Below are 17288 nucleotides of genomic sequence, written 5' to 3'. Positions count from 1 at the left end.
CCGCTGCCTCGGCCAGGCCGCAGCCCCCAGCCCCCAGCCCCGGCGACTGACTCGCCAGGGTCCGCCCCGCCGCGGCGGCCCGGGCCCGGCCGCTCCTCCCCCGATGATGTCACGTCCCTGGCCGCCCCTCGGCCAGCCGCGCCGCCCCGCCCCCGCCTCCCCCGGCCCCTAGTCCCCTGGGCCCGCCCGCTCCCGCCATCCCTCCTCCCGCGCGCGCTCCCTCCCTTCGGCTCCCGCTCCCCCGGGAGCGGCGGCGGCGGCGGGATGGCCCGGGCCCGCGGCCAGGCCCTGGGGAGCGGCGGGCGGCGGCGGCCGCGGCGGGGCGGCGCGGGAACCGGGCCCCGGGGGGAGTCGGCCGGGCTGCTGCTGCTGCTGCTCCAGGTGCTGCCGCCCGGGGCTGCGGCAGGGCCGGGGCGCCGGGGCAAGCGGGGCGCTGGCGGCGGCGGCGTCTGCTGGCCCGGCGCTGCCCCAGCCTTTCCCCGGGACGCGCGGTTGCTGCTGCTCCTGCCTCCCCTGCCGCCGCTGTCGCCTCCACCGCCGCCGCCGAGCTCCGCGCCCGCAGCCTCCGCCTCCCGGATGGTAATCAGCGCCCCGCGCCGGCGCCGCGGGCGGGCGGGAGGTGGGGGCGGCGAGGGGAAAGGGCGGGCAGCCCCGCGCCCCCTCCTCGCCGGAGGCAGCTCCTAGGGCGCTCGGGCCCCCCCTCCGACGACCGCGGCCCTGGGCAGCCGCCAGAGCGCGCCTCTGGGGCGCCTCCGCGCGGACCGGGTGCCGGCTGCGCTCCCGCCCTCCCCACCCCGCTCACAGTCCGCCCGCCAGCGCTCAGGCCGCGGGGGAATCCCTCCATCTCCCCGCCCCGCGCCCCGGGAGGGGTGGGGACGGCGCTGGCGCTCGCGGACCCGCTTTCTCCGAGGGAGCGCCCCAGAGGCTAGTGCGCACTGAGCCGCCGGGACTCCGCGCTGCGCTGCCCTCCTAGAGGCGTCGGTGCCGTCGGGTCCCTGGGAGCTGAGACGCCCGCAGCCTCAGGGGGAGCGGATCCCCCGTGCTGGGGGCGCCCACCCACTGCGCGCCCTTATGTTCCCTGCGCAGGACGCTCTGCCCCGCGGCGGGCTGAACCTGAAGGAAGAGCCGCTACTGCCTGCAGGCCTGGGTTCGGTGCGCTCCTGGATGCAGGGCGCAGGCATCCTGGACGCCAGCACCGCGGCGCAGAGGTAAGCGCTCGGAAGCGACCCAGCGCTCTGGGGTTGGACGGCTCCGCGCCGCCGTCGCTCAGCTAGCAGAGCCGCTCAGGCGCGGGCTGGAGGGAGCCCTAACTCTGGACAGTCCCAGCAAGCTCTCCCGCCCACCCTGCCCGAGCGTCAGTGCTCTCTCCTGAGGATGTGGGGCGGGCAGGCCGGGGCGGGGCTTCTGCCTCCCCTCCAGGCTGCCCCGGCTCTGACTTCTGACTGTTGCAGGTGAGCCCGGCCACCCCTGGCTCTAAGGAAAAGGTATCCCGCCTGCCCGCCGTCCTGAGCCAAGCCCCACAGCCACCCGCCGTGTAGGAACGGCCAACCCCTGCTTCCTGGGCAGTCCCGGTGCCTCTCCAGGTCCAATTCCGGGGTTCAAACCCAGCCCCCTTTCTGCTTTCCCACGCCCCTCAGTTGGAGGATGGGTGTGCTGGGCTGGAGAAGCGGCTGGGGGCTGAAGAATGGGAAAAGATGAGGCGGGCACCCCGCTTTGCTAGCTAGAGTGATTGGGGCAGGGAATGGGGCAGGGCCGCTCAGGTCCCGCCTCTTCTCAAGGTGTTTTTCTGGTGGGTCCTGCGGGAGGCTGGGTGTCCCTGGGAAGCCCGCACCCACACCCATCTCCTCTGACTCCTTCGCAGGAGTCTGGGCAGGGAGGCTGGGTGGGGGGTGGACTCCTGGATTTGGAAAGGAAGTTTAAAGATGTGTTGACCTGCCCCCACAACCTAGGGCCCCCAGCTTTTTGTATCTCTAGTTGTGAGCATGGGAGGGCGGGGGGGGGGGGGGGGGCGGGTAGCATAGAGAGGTGCGGCCTCTGCAGACAGCTGGGGCTTGTGAAAGCCGGGCTTCCCAGAGTCCTGAGCAGCTGCTTGTACAGCAGCCTGAAGGGATTCTCATAGGGCAGTGGTCGGCAAACTCATTAGTCAACAGTACAACGATTGAAATTTCTTTTGAGAGCCAAGTTTTTTAAACTTAAACTATATAGGTAGGTACATTGTTATTAACTTAACTAGGGTACTCCTAAGCTGGCCTTTGCTAAAAACTCAAGGGGCCGAAGAGCCTCATGTGGCTCGCGAGCCGCATTTGCCGACCACTGTCATAGGGGATGGCCTGGCACCCAGGCCATATAGTCACATCTCCTGTCCTGTCCAGGGGACACCACTCGGAGTCCAGCCCCAGCCTTACCCCTAACACACCTTGTTTCATGCTCAAACTGAACCAGTGGTTCTGCTCCTTGTTTTATGACTGTCAGGAGGGAGCGGGGTGGGGGGGCGGCGTTCTCTGGAGTTCATCTCTTCAAGAAGAGAAAGGTCTTGCCTCTGCATTAATTCACTCACGATATAATTATACTCCAGAAAATTGGAAAATAGGAAACAAAACCCCACCTCTCTAATACAACTACTGTCAACACTTTCTTCCCATCTTTCTTCTCATTACCATGTTGTTTTCTTCCCCCTGTGCTATGCATACAATTTTGTATCCTGTTGTTTTTCTGTTGGTTCTGGGTTTTTTATTTAATTTGACACAATCCATTTCTTACTAGTAACATCGCCCCATGTTTCTCTCCACCTCTGGCTATATCACCGCGGATACGGAGCTCCAGTGGGGCCGCTGGGCTTTCAGGTTCCTCTTTCTCTCTGACCCTCCCCTGTGTCCCAGCCCCAGGCAGCAGGTTGGATGAGGGGGGAGCAGATGTGAAGGAGGCAAGTGGCCTTGTAGCTTCTGTGGGTGCAGGAAGTGTGGGGTGGGCTCTGCCAGGGGATTCGGCCACCAGAAGTGTTGTCTTCACATGGGGGTCTTGACTGGTGCTTGGGGGTCAAATTTGAGTCCTCAGGGCCACACTGCTGGGCTCAGAAGGCTTCCCCCATTTGAAAAGGGGCATTTCTTCAGGCCTGGGCTGCATGTCTCCAGTTCCAAAGACTTGTCTTAGGACACAGCCTGAGAGGCCCCCCTCCTCCACATTTGAGTGACTCTGGGTCACCTCCTTCCAGAGAGCAGGCCAATCCTTTCTCCTCATTCTTCCCCAAGCAGCCCAGCCTCTCTCCTGTTTGCATCTCAATCCCCAGCTGGTCTCGTGCTCATCCTAAAACAGCAACAACAAAACTTCCTTTCCTGTCCCCACCTCCCTCTTCAACCTCTGCCTGGTTCCTCTCCCTCTCATCTCTGAGGAACTTGCCCAGGAGCTCTGCCCCCAAGGCTGCTTAGCTGTCTTTGATGCTCTCCTTTGCCCCAGAGTCACCTGGTTGTCATGGCTTCTGGAAGTTCCCTCTTGAGTCCTACTCCTGATCTCAGTGCCTACAGACATCTTTTAATGATGACACGCCCTCCACCACTTTCCTCTCTGGCTGATGGCTAACCTACCCTGGTTTCCTATTGTCCAACCTCAGCCTCTCACCCCTCCCCCAAACCATCTGCCTTGCACTGGGGACCAAAGCAATATTTCCAAAGAACTTTTCTCTGCTCGTGTCCCTCTTCAGTTAAAAACTTCAGTGACTCCCTCTTCCTCCCAGATATTCAGCATTCAAGGCCCATCACAGCCTGGTCCCAAATTTCCTTGCCGCCTTTCTCTGATACTTGTCACTCAGCAGCGTCTCTTGAAAGAGTTCCCCTGTTCCTAGCACCCACATGCCCACCGAATAGTCTTACCCAGTACCTTCTCTCTCTGCGCCCTCCCACCCAACCCAAGGGAATGGTTTTTAGTGCTGCCCAAGGCCAGAGTCCGCTGTGCCCCGACTCTCCCGGGCTTCCTGGCCTGCTAGCCTGTTCCTGCAGAGCAAGGAGGTGGCTTGTTCGTCTTGTGTCCACAGCACGAGGACAGGCTCGAGCAGTCAGTGTGGGGGGCAATGAGCATCTGCTGAAGGAGATGGGAGTGCGTGTTGGAAGATTCCCAGACCCCTTTCTGTTGGGCTCCCCTCTCCACTCTGGTGGTCGCCAACATCTGCCTGACCCCAGGAACCAGGTACTGGGGCAGCTGCTGCTCCCCAGCTCTGCAAAGCCAAGGTTTACAGAAGCTAGAGGCGGAGAAGCCCCAGAGCCTAAGGACAGTAGGGAGGTTCTGCAACAGGAAGGAAGTTCTCAGCAAAAGAGGGATGGGCCCTAACCCGTTTGGCTCAGTGGATAGAGCGTCGGCCTGCAGACTGAAGGGTCCCAGGTTCAATTCTGGTCAAGGGCATGTACCTTGGTTGCGGGCACATCCCCAGGAGGGAGTGTGCAGGAGGCAGCTGATTGATGTTTCTCTCTCATCAATGTTTCTAACTCTCTATTCCTCTCCCTTCCTCTCTGTAAAAAAAAGAAATAAAATATTTTTTTTTTTAAAAAGAGGGATGGGGAAAGAGGGGCTGCATACCCTCACACTGGAGACAACAGTGGAGCGCAGGGAAGCCTGGTGCAGAGACTGGCAGGGTCTTCCAAGTGGAGAGCTCTGCACAGGACCCTGGCCATTGCCATGACCGGGAGTCCCCTCTCTGGGCCAATAGGACTTTAGCTCTGAGACCCCTATCCCAGCTTCCCCGACTCCCCTTCAGACCCACATCCTCTTGTTAGAGTGCTCGGCACACAGGCAGCTGTCCTGTCTTTCGATGTGATTCCCAGCCCGGGACCCGTGGAGGACCCAGACCAGCCTCCCCTCCAGCTGGTTCCCTCGCCCTTACAGGGTCCTGAGAGGCAAGCCAGCTGGGGCCGCCTTTCCTGGAAGCAGCTGCAGGCTAGCCTCCCTGCTAGGAAATGCTTTTGTTTGCTTTAATAATTAATAGCCGCTCCTCAGCCTGGGACCTGGCAGACAGGCCTGTGGGTGGGTGGTGAGGGAGTGGGCAGAGAGACGCAGGGTGGCCGGTCTTTTTCCTTCTTGTGTAGGGACCTCGGTGGCTGAGACAGTTTCCTGGGGCAGGTGATCAGAGCCGCTGCTGGGGCAGTGGGGTCAGGGGATGGGAAGCAGCCCCCAAGCCTCCTCTCCTTCCGGCAGGCCTCTGTGGACATGGCTTCTGAACAGCTGCCTCTAGCCACTAGGTCCTCCTCTGCCCATGTGGTCGAGGTGGGTGCACACCAGCGAGCTTCTGCTTTTATCTTCCCTGGTCCGTGGCACAGCCAGGCTCTGGGCATGTCGGGTTGGGCAGGACTAGGCCAGTAGATCTTGGCTAGGGCCAGGAATGCCAGGCCCAGCTTGATGGTTACCTGCAGGCCCAGGGGCCCTGGGGATGCCTGCAGGGAGACCGGGGGCCAGTGGGACGCTTGGAGGAAGTGAGGATGCAGAGGAAAGCAAGGGGGCACCTAGGGAACCATGCCAGGGTAGGGAAAGGAGGAGCAGGATTTAGCAGAGACTTTAGGGAAATCTGAGACGGGGGTTCAGATGTAGTTAGACATACATTTTTTGCTCCTTCCACCTTCGGGGGGAGGGTGGTCAAAAAACAGCCTCTCCTCATTTCTGATGACCTCAGGGCTTGCCCCCACTTCCCCAGCGTCCCAGACTCCGAGAGGGATCGGGCCCAAGCCAAGGCACTGTCAGAACCTTGGGCTGTCAAGGAGGGTGAGAGGGAGGGTTTGGTGCTGAGCAGGAGCAGGAAGAAGCCTGAGGGTGCCCTCTGGGGGGAAGCCAAAGCTCCAGCTTCAGCCACTTGTCCTCTGTGGTTTGAGTTACTTGTTTTAAATTGCTAGTGTTTATAATAACCATGTAGTCAAGGATGTGAGGAACCACTAGAGGCCTGAGAACAGAGCAGAGAAGGTGAGGGAGGTGTTGTCTGTACTACCCAGTCATGGCAAAGTCCAGCAGCTTCTGTGAGAAGGACTCTGGGGCATCCTGCTCAGCCTCACAAAGGAGCACCTCCAGGCCCCGCTGGGTGGCCCTAGCAATAACAGCCAGACAACTTGGCAGCCCCTAGTATGTCCCCATATCATCCCTCTGTACTCTGGAGCACAGGCCACCTGAGTGGCCCAGACTGTGAAGGTCAGGTTGTCCTTGAACTTGGACTCCCAGCACAGTGCTCAGGAAGCCCATGCACACACCATGTTTGCTACAAGGCAAGTGTCCTCCCACCAAAAACTAGCTGTGCAAACCACAGCTGTGTGTGTGTGTGTGTGTGTGTGTGTGTGTGTGTGTGGTCACAGTTGCCTTTAACTTTGGGGCTATTCCAGAACAAAAGATGGGAAGGGGGTGAGTGGGCCCTGGTGGAAATACGAAAGTGACTACTTTCTCCTCCCATATCCTGGTTCTTTAGTACAGGGGCAAATGGCCCACCACCTCGGCTCCCTCCGGAGTTGGTAGGAAAGCGTTTTGAACATTTTGTTGAAAACAGTATTTTTAAGAAAGTGAGATGTATAATTCGCTTTAGAGTGTTACAAAAAGTAGCTGGTGTGGCTGTTTTCACCACTCAACTACATTTATCTGGAAAGGCCACTTGTGTGGCAGGCTCTGTGCTCGGATGAGGCGAAGTGAATGAGCTGTTTCTGAATTAGAGGCCCCAACCACAAAGGTGCCAGGTGAGGCAGTTCTTGTGCCTGTCCGCTTCTATGGCTTCCATTACACCCGGGTGGATGGCACCCCACCCATGTCTTCTTGGAGCCTCGTAAAGGGTCTGCTTCCCTGCCAGTATCTGATTCCTAACACTTATTTAGGCTCCCAGGGCCTGCTCTGCCCGCTTGCACATCAGGCCAGAAGCACCTGCGAAGTATTCCCGAAGCCCTCGGCCAATGGCTGGCTGGCGTCGGTGGGTAAATACCCCAGTTCCTTCCAGCCTTCTGCACAATAACGCCAAAGCACGTGCCCCCGACTGTTTTCCAGAGCTCCCGGTGCGGTTGTCCACAGTAGCAACTTTTCACTAATGCACCCTTTATAAACCGCCTTTCCTTTTTTCTCTCACTCCCCACCTCCATCAGTGTTTCCCGACTCATCTCCCACATAAGCTTTGCATTTGAGGGTTCTGCTTCTGGGGAAACCCAAATAAAACACTTGCTTCTCCAGACGCCAGAGGCTCTACTCCAGTCTCTCTTCTTTTAAGGTAAAGGAGTCTCATCGATAAACATTCTCGCCGTTTCTCCCCACACTCTGAACTTGGGCAGCCCCACTTTGGAGACCACAGAATCAGAGACGTTGGCCTTCATCTACATCTGTCTGCTTCTAAGCCAGTGAGAGAGCAGTGAGTGGTCCCACCTCCCACCTGTATCCCACACATCTACCCCCAGGCCGCCCGCAGCAGGGCTCTCAGACCTCTCCGCATCCCTGGCTCTCTTCTGAGTTTCTTTCTGTTCTTTAATTGTGGTTTGTTTTCTCATTACAAGGGCTTCAGCTATTCCCAAGGGGAGAAAAGCAAAATTCTCTCCTTCCCTCTCTCAACCCTCTCCTTTGGGGCTTACAATTCCATTCAGGGATGTTGGTCGGTCACCTACTGCACGCTGGGGGTGGGAGTGGAGGTGCCTGGGGGGACCAGGAGAAGAAAGGCCTGGTCCGGACCAGCCTTTGATGCTCTCACTGATGTGCTGATCCTTTGTCATTCTCTGTCTCTCAGTTCATAGGAATACTAGAATGTCTTTGAGCAAAACCTTTTCTATCTCATCTTGATCTTCTCACATATCGGGCTGGGTTTGAACTGGGTAAACTGGAGACATTCACAGACCAGGAGCAGGCCTGGGTGTGCCCAGCAGGGGGCTTGCCCAATCTGCAGTCTCCTGGCCTGCAGGGGCTGCGGCTGTCACATTGTTGTGTTCAGGATAGTGATCCTGTCTCACAGCTCTACACTAGCCACCTGGGCCCCATTGTTTTTGCATGGGTGGGTGAGCCCAGGAGGATCGTGCCTCAGACCCACTAACCAAGGTGGGGAAGAGAGAATAATGCTGGGCTGTCTCAGGGGAAGTGGGACTGAGCCTGATCCCTGTGGGGTGGGGCACAGGCCTATGAGACAGGGAAGCCCCTCCATACTCCCCAGCTGGCAGCACCAGTGTCACAGACCGCAGGCAAGGGTGCCTGACCTCTCCAAGAATCCCCTCCTGTGGGGAGGGTGGACCCTGTGAAGGGAGCTTGGCTTGGGGCTTAGGCCAGACTTCCCAGGTCTGGTTCTTAGGAGGCTGGCAGGAGCCAGCAGGTAGGCAGGACCCAGGACTGCCTGATACCTGCCAAGAGGGATGGATGGGAGAGACCAGCATCATTGGTTTACTCTTGGCCTGGGAAGTACAAGGGTGTCTGTGTAGAAAAGGGTGTGTTGAGTGGTCTAGGGCCGTGGTCGGCAAACTGCAGCTCGCGAGCCACGTGCGGCTCTTTGGCCCCTTGAGTGTGGCTCTTCCACAAAATACCACGTGCCGGCGCGCATGTACAGTGTGACTAAAACTTCATAGCCCATGCGCAGAAGTCGGTTTTCGGCTCTCAAAAGAAATTTCAATCGTTGTACTGTTGATATGTGGCTCTGTTGACTAATGAGTTTGCCGACCACTGGTCTAGGGGATTGTGTATTTGCCCTGCATCCATCCTTCCTCTCTTAAGACCTTTTTTGCTTTTCTCTGTATCTTCACTCCCTGCTGTCTGAACGCTTTCCAGTGTCTTTCCTGGGCTAGATGACAGAATAAAGGGCAGAGGGATCTGGGATGGTTCCACAAGCCCACCCCCTCCTGGCCTCCTCTCATCCCAGGTGGTCCTGGAACCTGGCCGTGGGAGCATTTCTCCCCCCAAAGTGGTCCTGGAGACTGGAGGGAGGAGTCAGGGTTGCTGCCTCATTAACATATTCATCAACAGTAATCAGGGACCTGCTGTGATCAAAGCCCTCTTGAGGGAATTTGGAGGGTCAAGGCCAGGACTTCAAAGGACTGTAGCCTGAGGGGGTAGCGGGGAGAGGGAAGAGGAAGGGTGAGGGATTAAGGGAGAAGGATGTCCTTAGAGAAAGGAGTTTGTGTAGAAAAACCTTTGGTGTGGAAAAGCTGTTGGTAGTCCCCCCCTCCTCCTCATCTTGATCTGGACAAACCAGACCCATCACTTCTGCCTCTGGAACCAACATGTCACATGGACCACTGGGGCTCCGAAGCAGGCTTTCGAGAGGAGGAACAATTTCCATTTTATTGTTTATGTTTTTACTGTATTCTGGGAGTAAAAACACAACAAGCCTCTCAACTCTCAGGCCCATGACATCTCAGATATTGTGGCTTCATAGGAAGCTGAATACGTTTATTTTGTTGTGCTTTTTTTTTATAGCAAAGGTGGAAATTTATTGAAGAACAAGTACAGACTCCCACGTGGGGGAGGGGAAAGAATCTCACAGCACAGACTCCCACGTGGGGAGGGGGAAAGAGTCCCCTTAAATTATATGAAGAAAAATCTTAAGTCGTGATGAATATGGCAGGCGTTTGGCATGTCCGTGGTGGGACTCTGGTCTAACTGGCTCTCAAGGCAGCCCCACCACCCCATCCTCCTCTACCCCTGCTGCAGCCTCCCACTTTCCCACCACACTGCCCACCCGCCTGCAGTATCTTCTCAGCCCTGCCTGGCTTCAGACTCTTCGGGTGGCCTTTAGTCATGTTTCCCAAACCACATCCCTCAACAATAGTGCTCCATAGTTGAGTAAGCATGGCGTCTCAGTTATCTACTGCCACATAAAAAAAAAAAAAATTGCTCCAAACTCAGCAACATAAGACAACAAATTTATTATCTCACACAGTTTCTGAGAGTCAGGCATCAGGGAACAGCATAGGTGGGTGGCTCTGGCTCAGGGTTTCTTTCTTCTTTGTATTAGCAAGTAAATTATTTTTTAAATTGAGATATAATTTGACACAAAATTATATTAGTTTCAGGTGTACAACATAATGATTCAATATTTGTATTTATTTCAAAATGATCACCACAGTAAGTCTAGTTAACATCTATTACCACACAGTGGCCTGATGCACGAAATTCATGCAAGAGTAGGCCTTCCTTCCCCTGGCTACTGGCACCACTTCCCTCTGGCACCTGGGACCCAGGCTTCCCTCACAGCCCCTGCTTCGGCTTCGTGTTGGGAAGGTCATCCGATCTAATTAGCATATTACACTTTTGTTATTATAGATAAGCCATGGCTCAGGGTTTCTTATGAGGCTGCAGTCAAGGTGACAGCCTGGGCTGCCATCATCCGAAGGCTTGACTGGGGCTGGTGGATCTCCTTCCAAGGTGTCACTCAAGTTAGTGCTGGCTGTCGACAGGAGGCCTTGGGTCTTCTCCACATGGACCCTCCATAGGGCTGCTTGAATGTCCTTGCAACATGCCAGCCAGCTAGAACAAGGCAGAAGCCACAGTGTCTCTTATGAACCAACATTGGAACTCATATGCTATCACTAGTGCTATAATGTATCAGCCACACAGACCAATCCTGATACAGTATGTGAGGGGACTACGCAGGGCATGAATACCAGGAGGTGAGGATCCTGGGAAACCATCTTTAAGGCTGGCTACCACACACTAGGAGCATCAGCTTGAGCCAGGCCAAGTGGGATCCATTCCTGGAGGGTGTCCCAGGCCTCCCCATACAAATGTATGCTATGGAGCCCCATTTCCCAGCAATTGTGGCCTCAGCATCCTTTTGTAAAGGAAGGATCTGGAGCTACAGGCGATCTAAGGAATATACTTTGGAAGACCTTGACCCAGAAAAGGAAGTCTAAACTCTGTTGTTTTGTGTCCCTGCATAGTTTAGCACTTTTAATATAGCCTTTTGTCTCCTCACTTCACTTTTTGAAATCTGTAGTCCAGTGACACTAACACTCACACCTACTGCCATTTCTTATGCTGTCTGGTTTGCCCTTTTTTGGAGAAGACCCGAGGGTCCATGAGGAGAAGACCTGTTGAACTCATTCATCCCTCAAGGACCAGCTAAAGGCCACCGTCTCCATAAATCTTTCCCTCATCTCTCACAGAAAGAATTCATTCTTTTCTTCCTTTGCTTCTATAGTTTTTAATATGGTAACATCTTTTGCAGGGCACCCACCACTTTGTCTTGGGTTACAGCTCTCTGTCTTCCCTCCCCTTCCAGGCATTTAACTCGCGCCCCACTCAGTGCCATGTGTTCAGTGCTTGGTACATCACTGGAGTTCAGGAAATATTTGGTGAAAAGGGTCCTTCTCCTCCTCTTGCTCTCACCTGGCTTGGCTTCTGAAAATAGTTCCTGGTGACCCAGGAGAAAGCCCTTGACAAGGCCAGACCAGAGGATCCTCCTGCCCAGGGAGCCAGGGGCTGTCTTTCCCACAGCATGGAGGCAGGTCCCTCCACACCTGGAGAGGCGCCCCCTGCCTTCAGCCAAAGCCCAGATGCAGGCTGGGCAGACGGATGGCCCTGGGCCAGTTAGATGTCTCTGAGGGTCAGATGGGTATCATCACCTCCCAGGCAACGCTGCAAGCTCCTGTCCACAGCCATGGACTGGGTTACCGTGGGGTATTTCTTCCAGAACCTGCTAACTGCCCCTTGGTGCCCTAAAGGGCCGTCACAGGAGCCCCTGGTCAGTAACATGGGTTGTTCATGCATTTGGTTTTGGAGATCAGCCTTTCAAAAGGTGGGGCCCGAGGAGAAGCCTGGGAGGGAGCCTGGCTGGGACACCTTTGCTGCCACTCCTGTTCCCAGGAGAGCAGGCTGAGTGACGGCGGGGCTGAGAGGCCCCTGCCTGGGCTGCTGTGATCCTGGCAAGCGTGGAACGGGCCCATCCAATTTATTCCTTGCCCAGAGTCAGAGCCAAATCCTGGCCAGCCCCACCACCTGGCCAGAGGCGATGGGGTCCTTCTCTCTGAGAGCACTTCCGGTGGTTTCCTGCTCCTCTCTCCCCACAGTGGCGTGGGCCTGGCACGAGCACATTTTGAGAAGCAGCCTCCCTCCAACCTCAGGAAATCCAACTTCTTCCACTTCGTGCTGGCCATGTATGACCGGCAGGGGCAGCCTGTGGAGGTGGAGCGCACGGCCTTCATCGACTTCGTGGAAAAGGACCGAGTGAGAGGCTCGTGGGCTCGGCTGGGACAGAACACGGTGGGGGAGGGGGCAGGAGGGCTTCAGGGATCCCCTCCCACAGGGGCAGATGAACGGATAGACGGTGGAGAAGTAGAGAAGGGAGGTGGTGTGAATGGATGGAAGGGAGGGGAAGTGGGTGGGTGTAGAGAGGAGGGCTGGGTGGGGGAATCCCTGGGAGCATCCTCCCCATCTTGGCCCTGTAGGAACCTGGGGCTGAAAAGACGAACAACGGGATCCATTACCGCCTCCGGCTGGTGTATAACAACGGTGAGTGAAGCCTCACGCGACACAAAATACCCCGTTGCAGGGCTGAGGAGGCCCCTGCCTCCAGGTGGGGAGAGTGTGGAGTGTGCTCCAGTCATCAGAGGCCACAGATGCTCCCCACACAGCACGCCCTCTCCACCTTTCCACCCTCAGGGCTTCGGACAGAGCAGGACCTATATGTGCGTCTCATTGACTCCATGTCCAAGCAGGTGAGCCAGCCCAGGGGTGCTCGGCCTTCTCAGACCCCCATCTCTGGTGGTGTGAGTGAGCATCCTCATCCCTGCCTCCACCTCCCCAGTGGTCTGGCTCCCTCAGTTCTTACCCCAGCCTTGCCCTCTAGCCTAGAAAAAGGCAATATCTGTACAAAGACCTCATCCTAGGTCATGGTCCCTGGAAGCCCAGCCTAGACAGAGGGATTCAGCTGTACAAGGTTTATTGGGGAGGCAGACAGGGGCTCTCAGGAGAAGAGAGGGAAGGAAGCAGGGCAGGGCAGGGGATGCTCAGCATGGATGGGGTCTCAGCTGCAGTCCAACCTCAGCCTGATCCACAGGGAGCCCTGGAGAAAGGAATGACAACAGAGTTGTCCCCCCTGAGGCAAGGAAGCCAGGATTCTGTACCCTGTATGAGTCAGTAATTGGCTGGGGAACACTCCCAAGGGGAGCTTGTAACCTTCCAGACATTTGCAGGCAAGGCAGCGCCTATGTGTGGAGCCAGTCTCAAGAGAAAACACATAGCAGCCAGCACTAACTGCAACGGGTGGGGTTGGGGGGTGGGGTGCATTGGTCCAGGAAAGGGGATGAGGCGGGGCCCAGAGCTTCTACTGCAGACCCTCAGCACCTGCTCACGTGGAAGGTCACAGGAAGGAGGCTCAGGGGCCAAGGTCCTCAGGGGCTCAGGAAGACTGATACCCGAATGAGCCCCGATGGGCTCTTGCTGAGGCAGAGCTGCAAGTCTCTTGCAGAGAAGTGGCGAGTGCACGTAAACAGGGAGCTGAGCTCAAATGGACCATCAGTGGCCCTGGATGCCAGTGGGCACTTGGGCTTTCCAGCAGTTTCTATCCAATCCCAGGACAGAGGGAGAAATGGTTTCTTTCTAGAGACTGTGGTTGCCGTCACGGGGGAGGCAGACCAGGCAGGTAGTGACAAAGAGGGATTGTGTGGGGGATAAGTAAGTGTGGAAGCAGTTGCGGGGCGTCCAGAGAAAGAAGGACCCCACAAGTGGGAGATGGTGGGAGGCTCAGGGGTTATAGAGTGGGAAACTAGATTTGCAGTTTAGGAAGCTTACTCCTTGCTTCAGGGCAGAGGGTGGAAGTGGGGGGGGGGGTGTGAGTGAGGAAACTGACCCAAACTCCCTCCAAGGGGGAGACCCTGGCCTGGGCTGGGAGGTGATAAGGATGGCAGAGGGGGAGTCTGATGAACCAGCTGGGAGAGCCTAGAGGACAATGTGAGCAGAAGCAGAGGTCCCCAAGGGCCATGGGGAGCGTGGGGATAAGAGTGTCTCCCCCCTCATCCCCGCCTGACCTTGGTCCTTGGTCCCAAGCAGAGCTGGACCTGGAAAGAGCTGCCTGTGGACAAACAGAATCTATAGAGTTCGTGCCACTGCTGTCTGTCCTGGTGGTAATCCCGGTTTGGGGAGCCGGGCTCCCGGTTCCTGCTCTCACTCCTAGGCCCCCGCAGAGTGGCTTGGAGGGTATGGTGTTCCCAGGGGGCGGGGCCCATCTCCCCGCTGCACTGGGACCTAAGAGGAGCCCACAGCCACTTGAGCCTGTGCCCTTCCCCCTCCCCAGGCCATCATCTATGAGGGGCAGGACAAAAACCCGGAGATGTGCCGCGTGCTGCTCACCCACGAGATCATGTGCAGGTGAGAAGGGCTGGCTCACTTGCACCTTGACCCTTGGCCGAGATTTTGTCAAGGACCCCCACCGGGCCCTGCCCACTGCCACTGCCACCACCGCCCTCCTTGCTGCTCCCTGGGAAAGCCTGGGGGGGGGGGGGGAGGCTATGAGGAAAGAGGGAGGCCCCTGGGCACAGTGCTGGCTGAGGAGAGGGTCCTTGAGGCCCCATTAACCTGGCCTGTTTATGTGGCTTCTCCAAGTGTTTTTGTAAGAGAAGCCTCAGCCACTGCTGGGAAGCTTAACTAATAAAGCTCGGGGGAGGGCTCTCTGGGGATGTGGGGGCAGGGCCTGGGCCTCCTGGATTCCCTCCAGAGCAGGAGAGAGGAAACTTTGCTGCCTTCTACTTGACCCTGGGGCACTTCCTGGGTAGGGGCAGGGGGAGTGGGGGGCACACAGCTGTGGGCACCCCTTCCCCATCACCACAAGGCATGGCATTTCCAGGCAAGGTCTCCCCAGGAGATGCCAGTCAGACAGCGTCCAGTTCCTCACACATGAAAAAGAGAATACAATGTTCAAAAATCTGGTTGGATAAAAAATTTAAATTAGAAAAAAAAAAGATTTTAAAAAATCTGGTTGGGATGATGGCTGCCTCTGGGACGAGTAGTGACGTGACAAGGAGGGGGCTCAGGAGGCTTCTGGGGCACTGGGCACTACGTGGTGTTTGTCAGGGGGCTGGGTAGACGGGCAGGTTCACCCTGTGAGGATTCCTGAGCTGCATGCTTACCATCTGAGCTGTCTCTGTGTGAATAAAGAGAGAGAGAGAGAGGCCCTGTGGGTGGCCAGCCGCCTGCCCTATCCTGATCCTCCAGCAGCAGCATACCTTAGGGACAAGGTTCCCCGGCCAACCTTATCCCCTGGGCTGGACCCTCACTGCCTTTCTCCCCCGGTCCCTGGGAGTGAGTCCCTCTGGCCCTAGGATTCCATACCCAGACACACACACACACACACACACACACACACACACACACACACACAGTAATCTCCCTCTCCTTAACTCCCTTTCTCCTTCCTTCCTTCCTTCCTTCCTTCATCTTTCCTTCAGCCGGTGCTGTGACCGGAAGAGCTGTGGCAACCGGAATGAGACACCCTCAGACCCCGTCATTATTGACAGGTACAGCTAGGGGCGGCCTGGGAGCTGCAAGGCCTGAGCAGCCTGGGCTCAGTCACAGAGTGGTGGTGGCTCCAGGGAGGGATGGAGCTGCCCACCCCCTCTTTCACCCCCCTGTTGGTGGCTCTCAGCAGAAAAAAACTGTCAGACACCAGGGAGCCGCCAGCCTTGGCCCCTGAAGGAAGCCTTTGGTGGCAAACTTTCTGGGGCTGGGCTTAGGAGCTGTGCTCCCTGAGGGAGCCTGGGAAGGGGAGGGAAGGGGGAGGGGAGTAGGGTGTGAACTTGCAGCAGAGAGAGGCTGGGAGAATGAAGGGACTGAGTGGGCAGGGCAGGGAAAGCTGGGTTCCAGTCCAGGTGCCACCTCTGCACTCTCTGACTTGACTTCTCTGAATGTCCCTTTCCTTCGTTTGAAAACTGGAGAAATACTTGACAGGTTTCAAGGATTGCCAAGGTGATGCATATAAAAATTTATTCTCACCCTTGCCAGTTTGGCTCAGTGGATAGAGCGTTGGCCTGCGAACTGAAAGGTCCCAGGTTCGATTCCAGTCAAGTGCACATGCCCGGGTGGTGGGCTCGATCCCCAGTGGGGGACTTGCAGGAGGCAGCCGATCCATGATTCTCTTTCATCATTGATGTTTCTCTCTCTCTCTCCCTCTTCCTTCCTCTCTGAAATCAATAAAAAAATATTTTTTTAAAATTAAAAATTATTATTCTCCCACCATGATTTTTAAAAGTTAATTTTTTGAATAGGAAATACATATATGAGGTAAAAAATTCAAAAGGTATCACAAAAGAGTAAATAATGAAAAATAAGTCTGCCCCACTGCTATGTATACCATGCTACACACACTTTTGTATTTTACCTTTTTAAAAAGAACTGTAACATATATATACAGGGTGGGGCAAAATTAGGTTTACAGTTGTGAGTACGTGAGACGCCGAGTTTATTCTTGCATTATTTACTAATTATTATATTGTTTTCCATATGAACAACTATAAAGCTACTTTGGCCCTACCTTTTTATATCTTAAAAGTCATTCCAGCCCTAACCAGTTTGGCTCAGTGGATAGAACGTCGGCCTGGGGACTGAAGGTCCTGGGTTCGACTCCCAGTCAGGGCACATGCCTGGGTTGAAGGCTTGATCCCCAGTAGGGGGCTGGCAGGAGACAGCCGATCAATGATTCTCTCTCATCGTTGATGTTTCTATCTCTCTCTTCCTCTCCATTCCTGTCTGAACTCAATAAAAATGTATTTATTTTAAAAAGTCATTCCATACTGGAACATAAACCCTGCCTTGTTCTTGTAATAGATAAAACATTCACAACGTACAGGTTTTTAAACTGAAAAGGATTTACAGCAAAGTCTCCTACCTCTGCCTGTGATCCATCCATCACCCTACAAATAAGCAATCACTGTTAGCAGTGTCTCGTGTATCCTTCCTGAAATAGTCTGTGCATACACAAGAAAACACAGATATACGTTATTTTGCACCTTTCCCTTTATTTTTATAAAAAGCGGCATATTAAATGTACTTTCAGCACCTTTCTAAAAAGTGGGCACATGGTAGTATATCTATCTGGAAGCTTATATCAGGACACGAGAAGTTTCTTTATTCTTTTTGTGCTACTGTAAAATATTCCATCGTATGGATAAACGGAAATTTCTTTAAATGGTCTCTATAGCTCTACATTTTGGCTGTTTTCATTCTTTTTCAGAGATAAAATATGCTGCAGTGAATTACTTTGTGTCATTTTGCACATGTATGAATTTTATGAAAGATATTGCGAGAAGTAGAATTGCTGGGTCCAAAGATAGGTGCATTTATAATTTTGATAGTTATTGCCTGTTTACCCTCTGTAGAGATTATAC

At 55.3% G+C, this 17288-nt stretch overlaps 1 protein-coding gene across 3 annotated transcripts in view; it reads left to right on the top strand.

The window, feature by feature from the left end:
• Positions 1-264: 264 nt before the first annotated feature.
• EBF4 (EBF family member 4) overlaps positions 265-17288 on the top strand; it is a gene marked incomplete at its 5' end in the record, with an annotated part of 52998 nt that continues 35974 nt past the window's right edge. The window contains 7 exons of one of the 3 annotated variants that reach the window (XM_079784058.1): positions 265-579; positions 1087-1208; positions 11979-12135; positions 12357-12420; positions 12571-12626; positions 14204-14277; positions 15354-15422. In XM_079784058.1, the coding sequence (XP_079640184.1) occupies positions 265-579; positions 1087-1208; positions 11979-12135; positions 12357-12420; positions 12571-12626; positions 14204-14277; positions 15354-15422 (857 nt within the window). Of the gene's footprint in view, positions 580-1071; positions 1209-6475; positions 7349-11978; positions 12136-12356; positions 12421-12570; positions 12627-14203; positions 14278-15353; positions 15423-17288 lie in introns of those variants that run through there. The other 2 variants (XM_079784059.1, XM_079784060.1) reach the window with 2 other exon arrangements.

This window comes from Cnephaeus nilssonii (assembly GCF_951640355.1).
Source record: "Cnephaeus nilssonii genome assembly, chromosome: 11".
Lineage (NCBI taxonomy): Eukaryota > Metazoa > Chordata > Mammalia > Chiroptera > Vespertilionidae > Cnephaeus > Cnephaeus nilssonii.
This window is presented reverse-complemented; position numbering and strand designations above follow the sequence as displayed.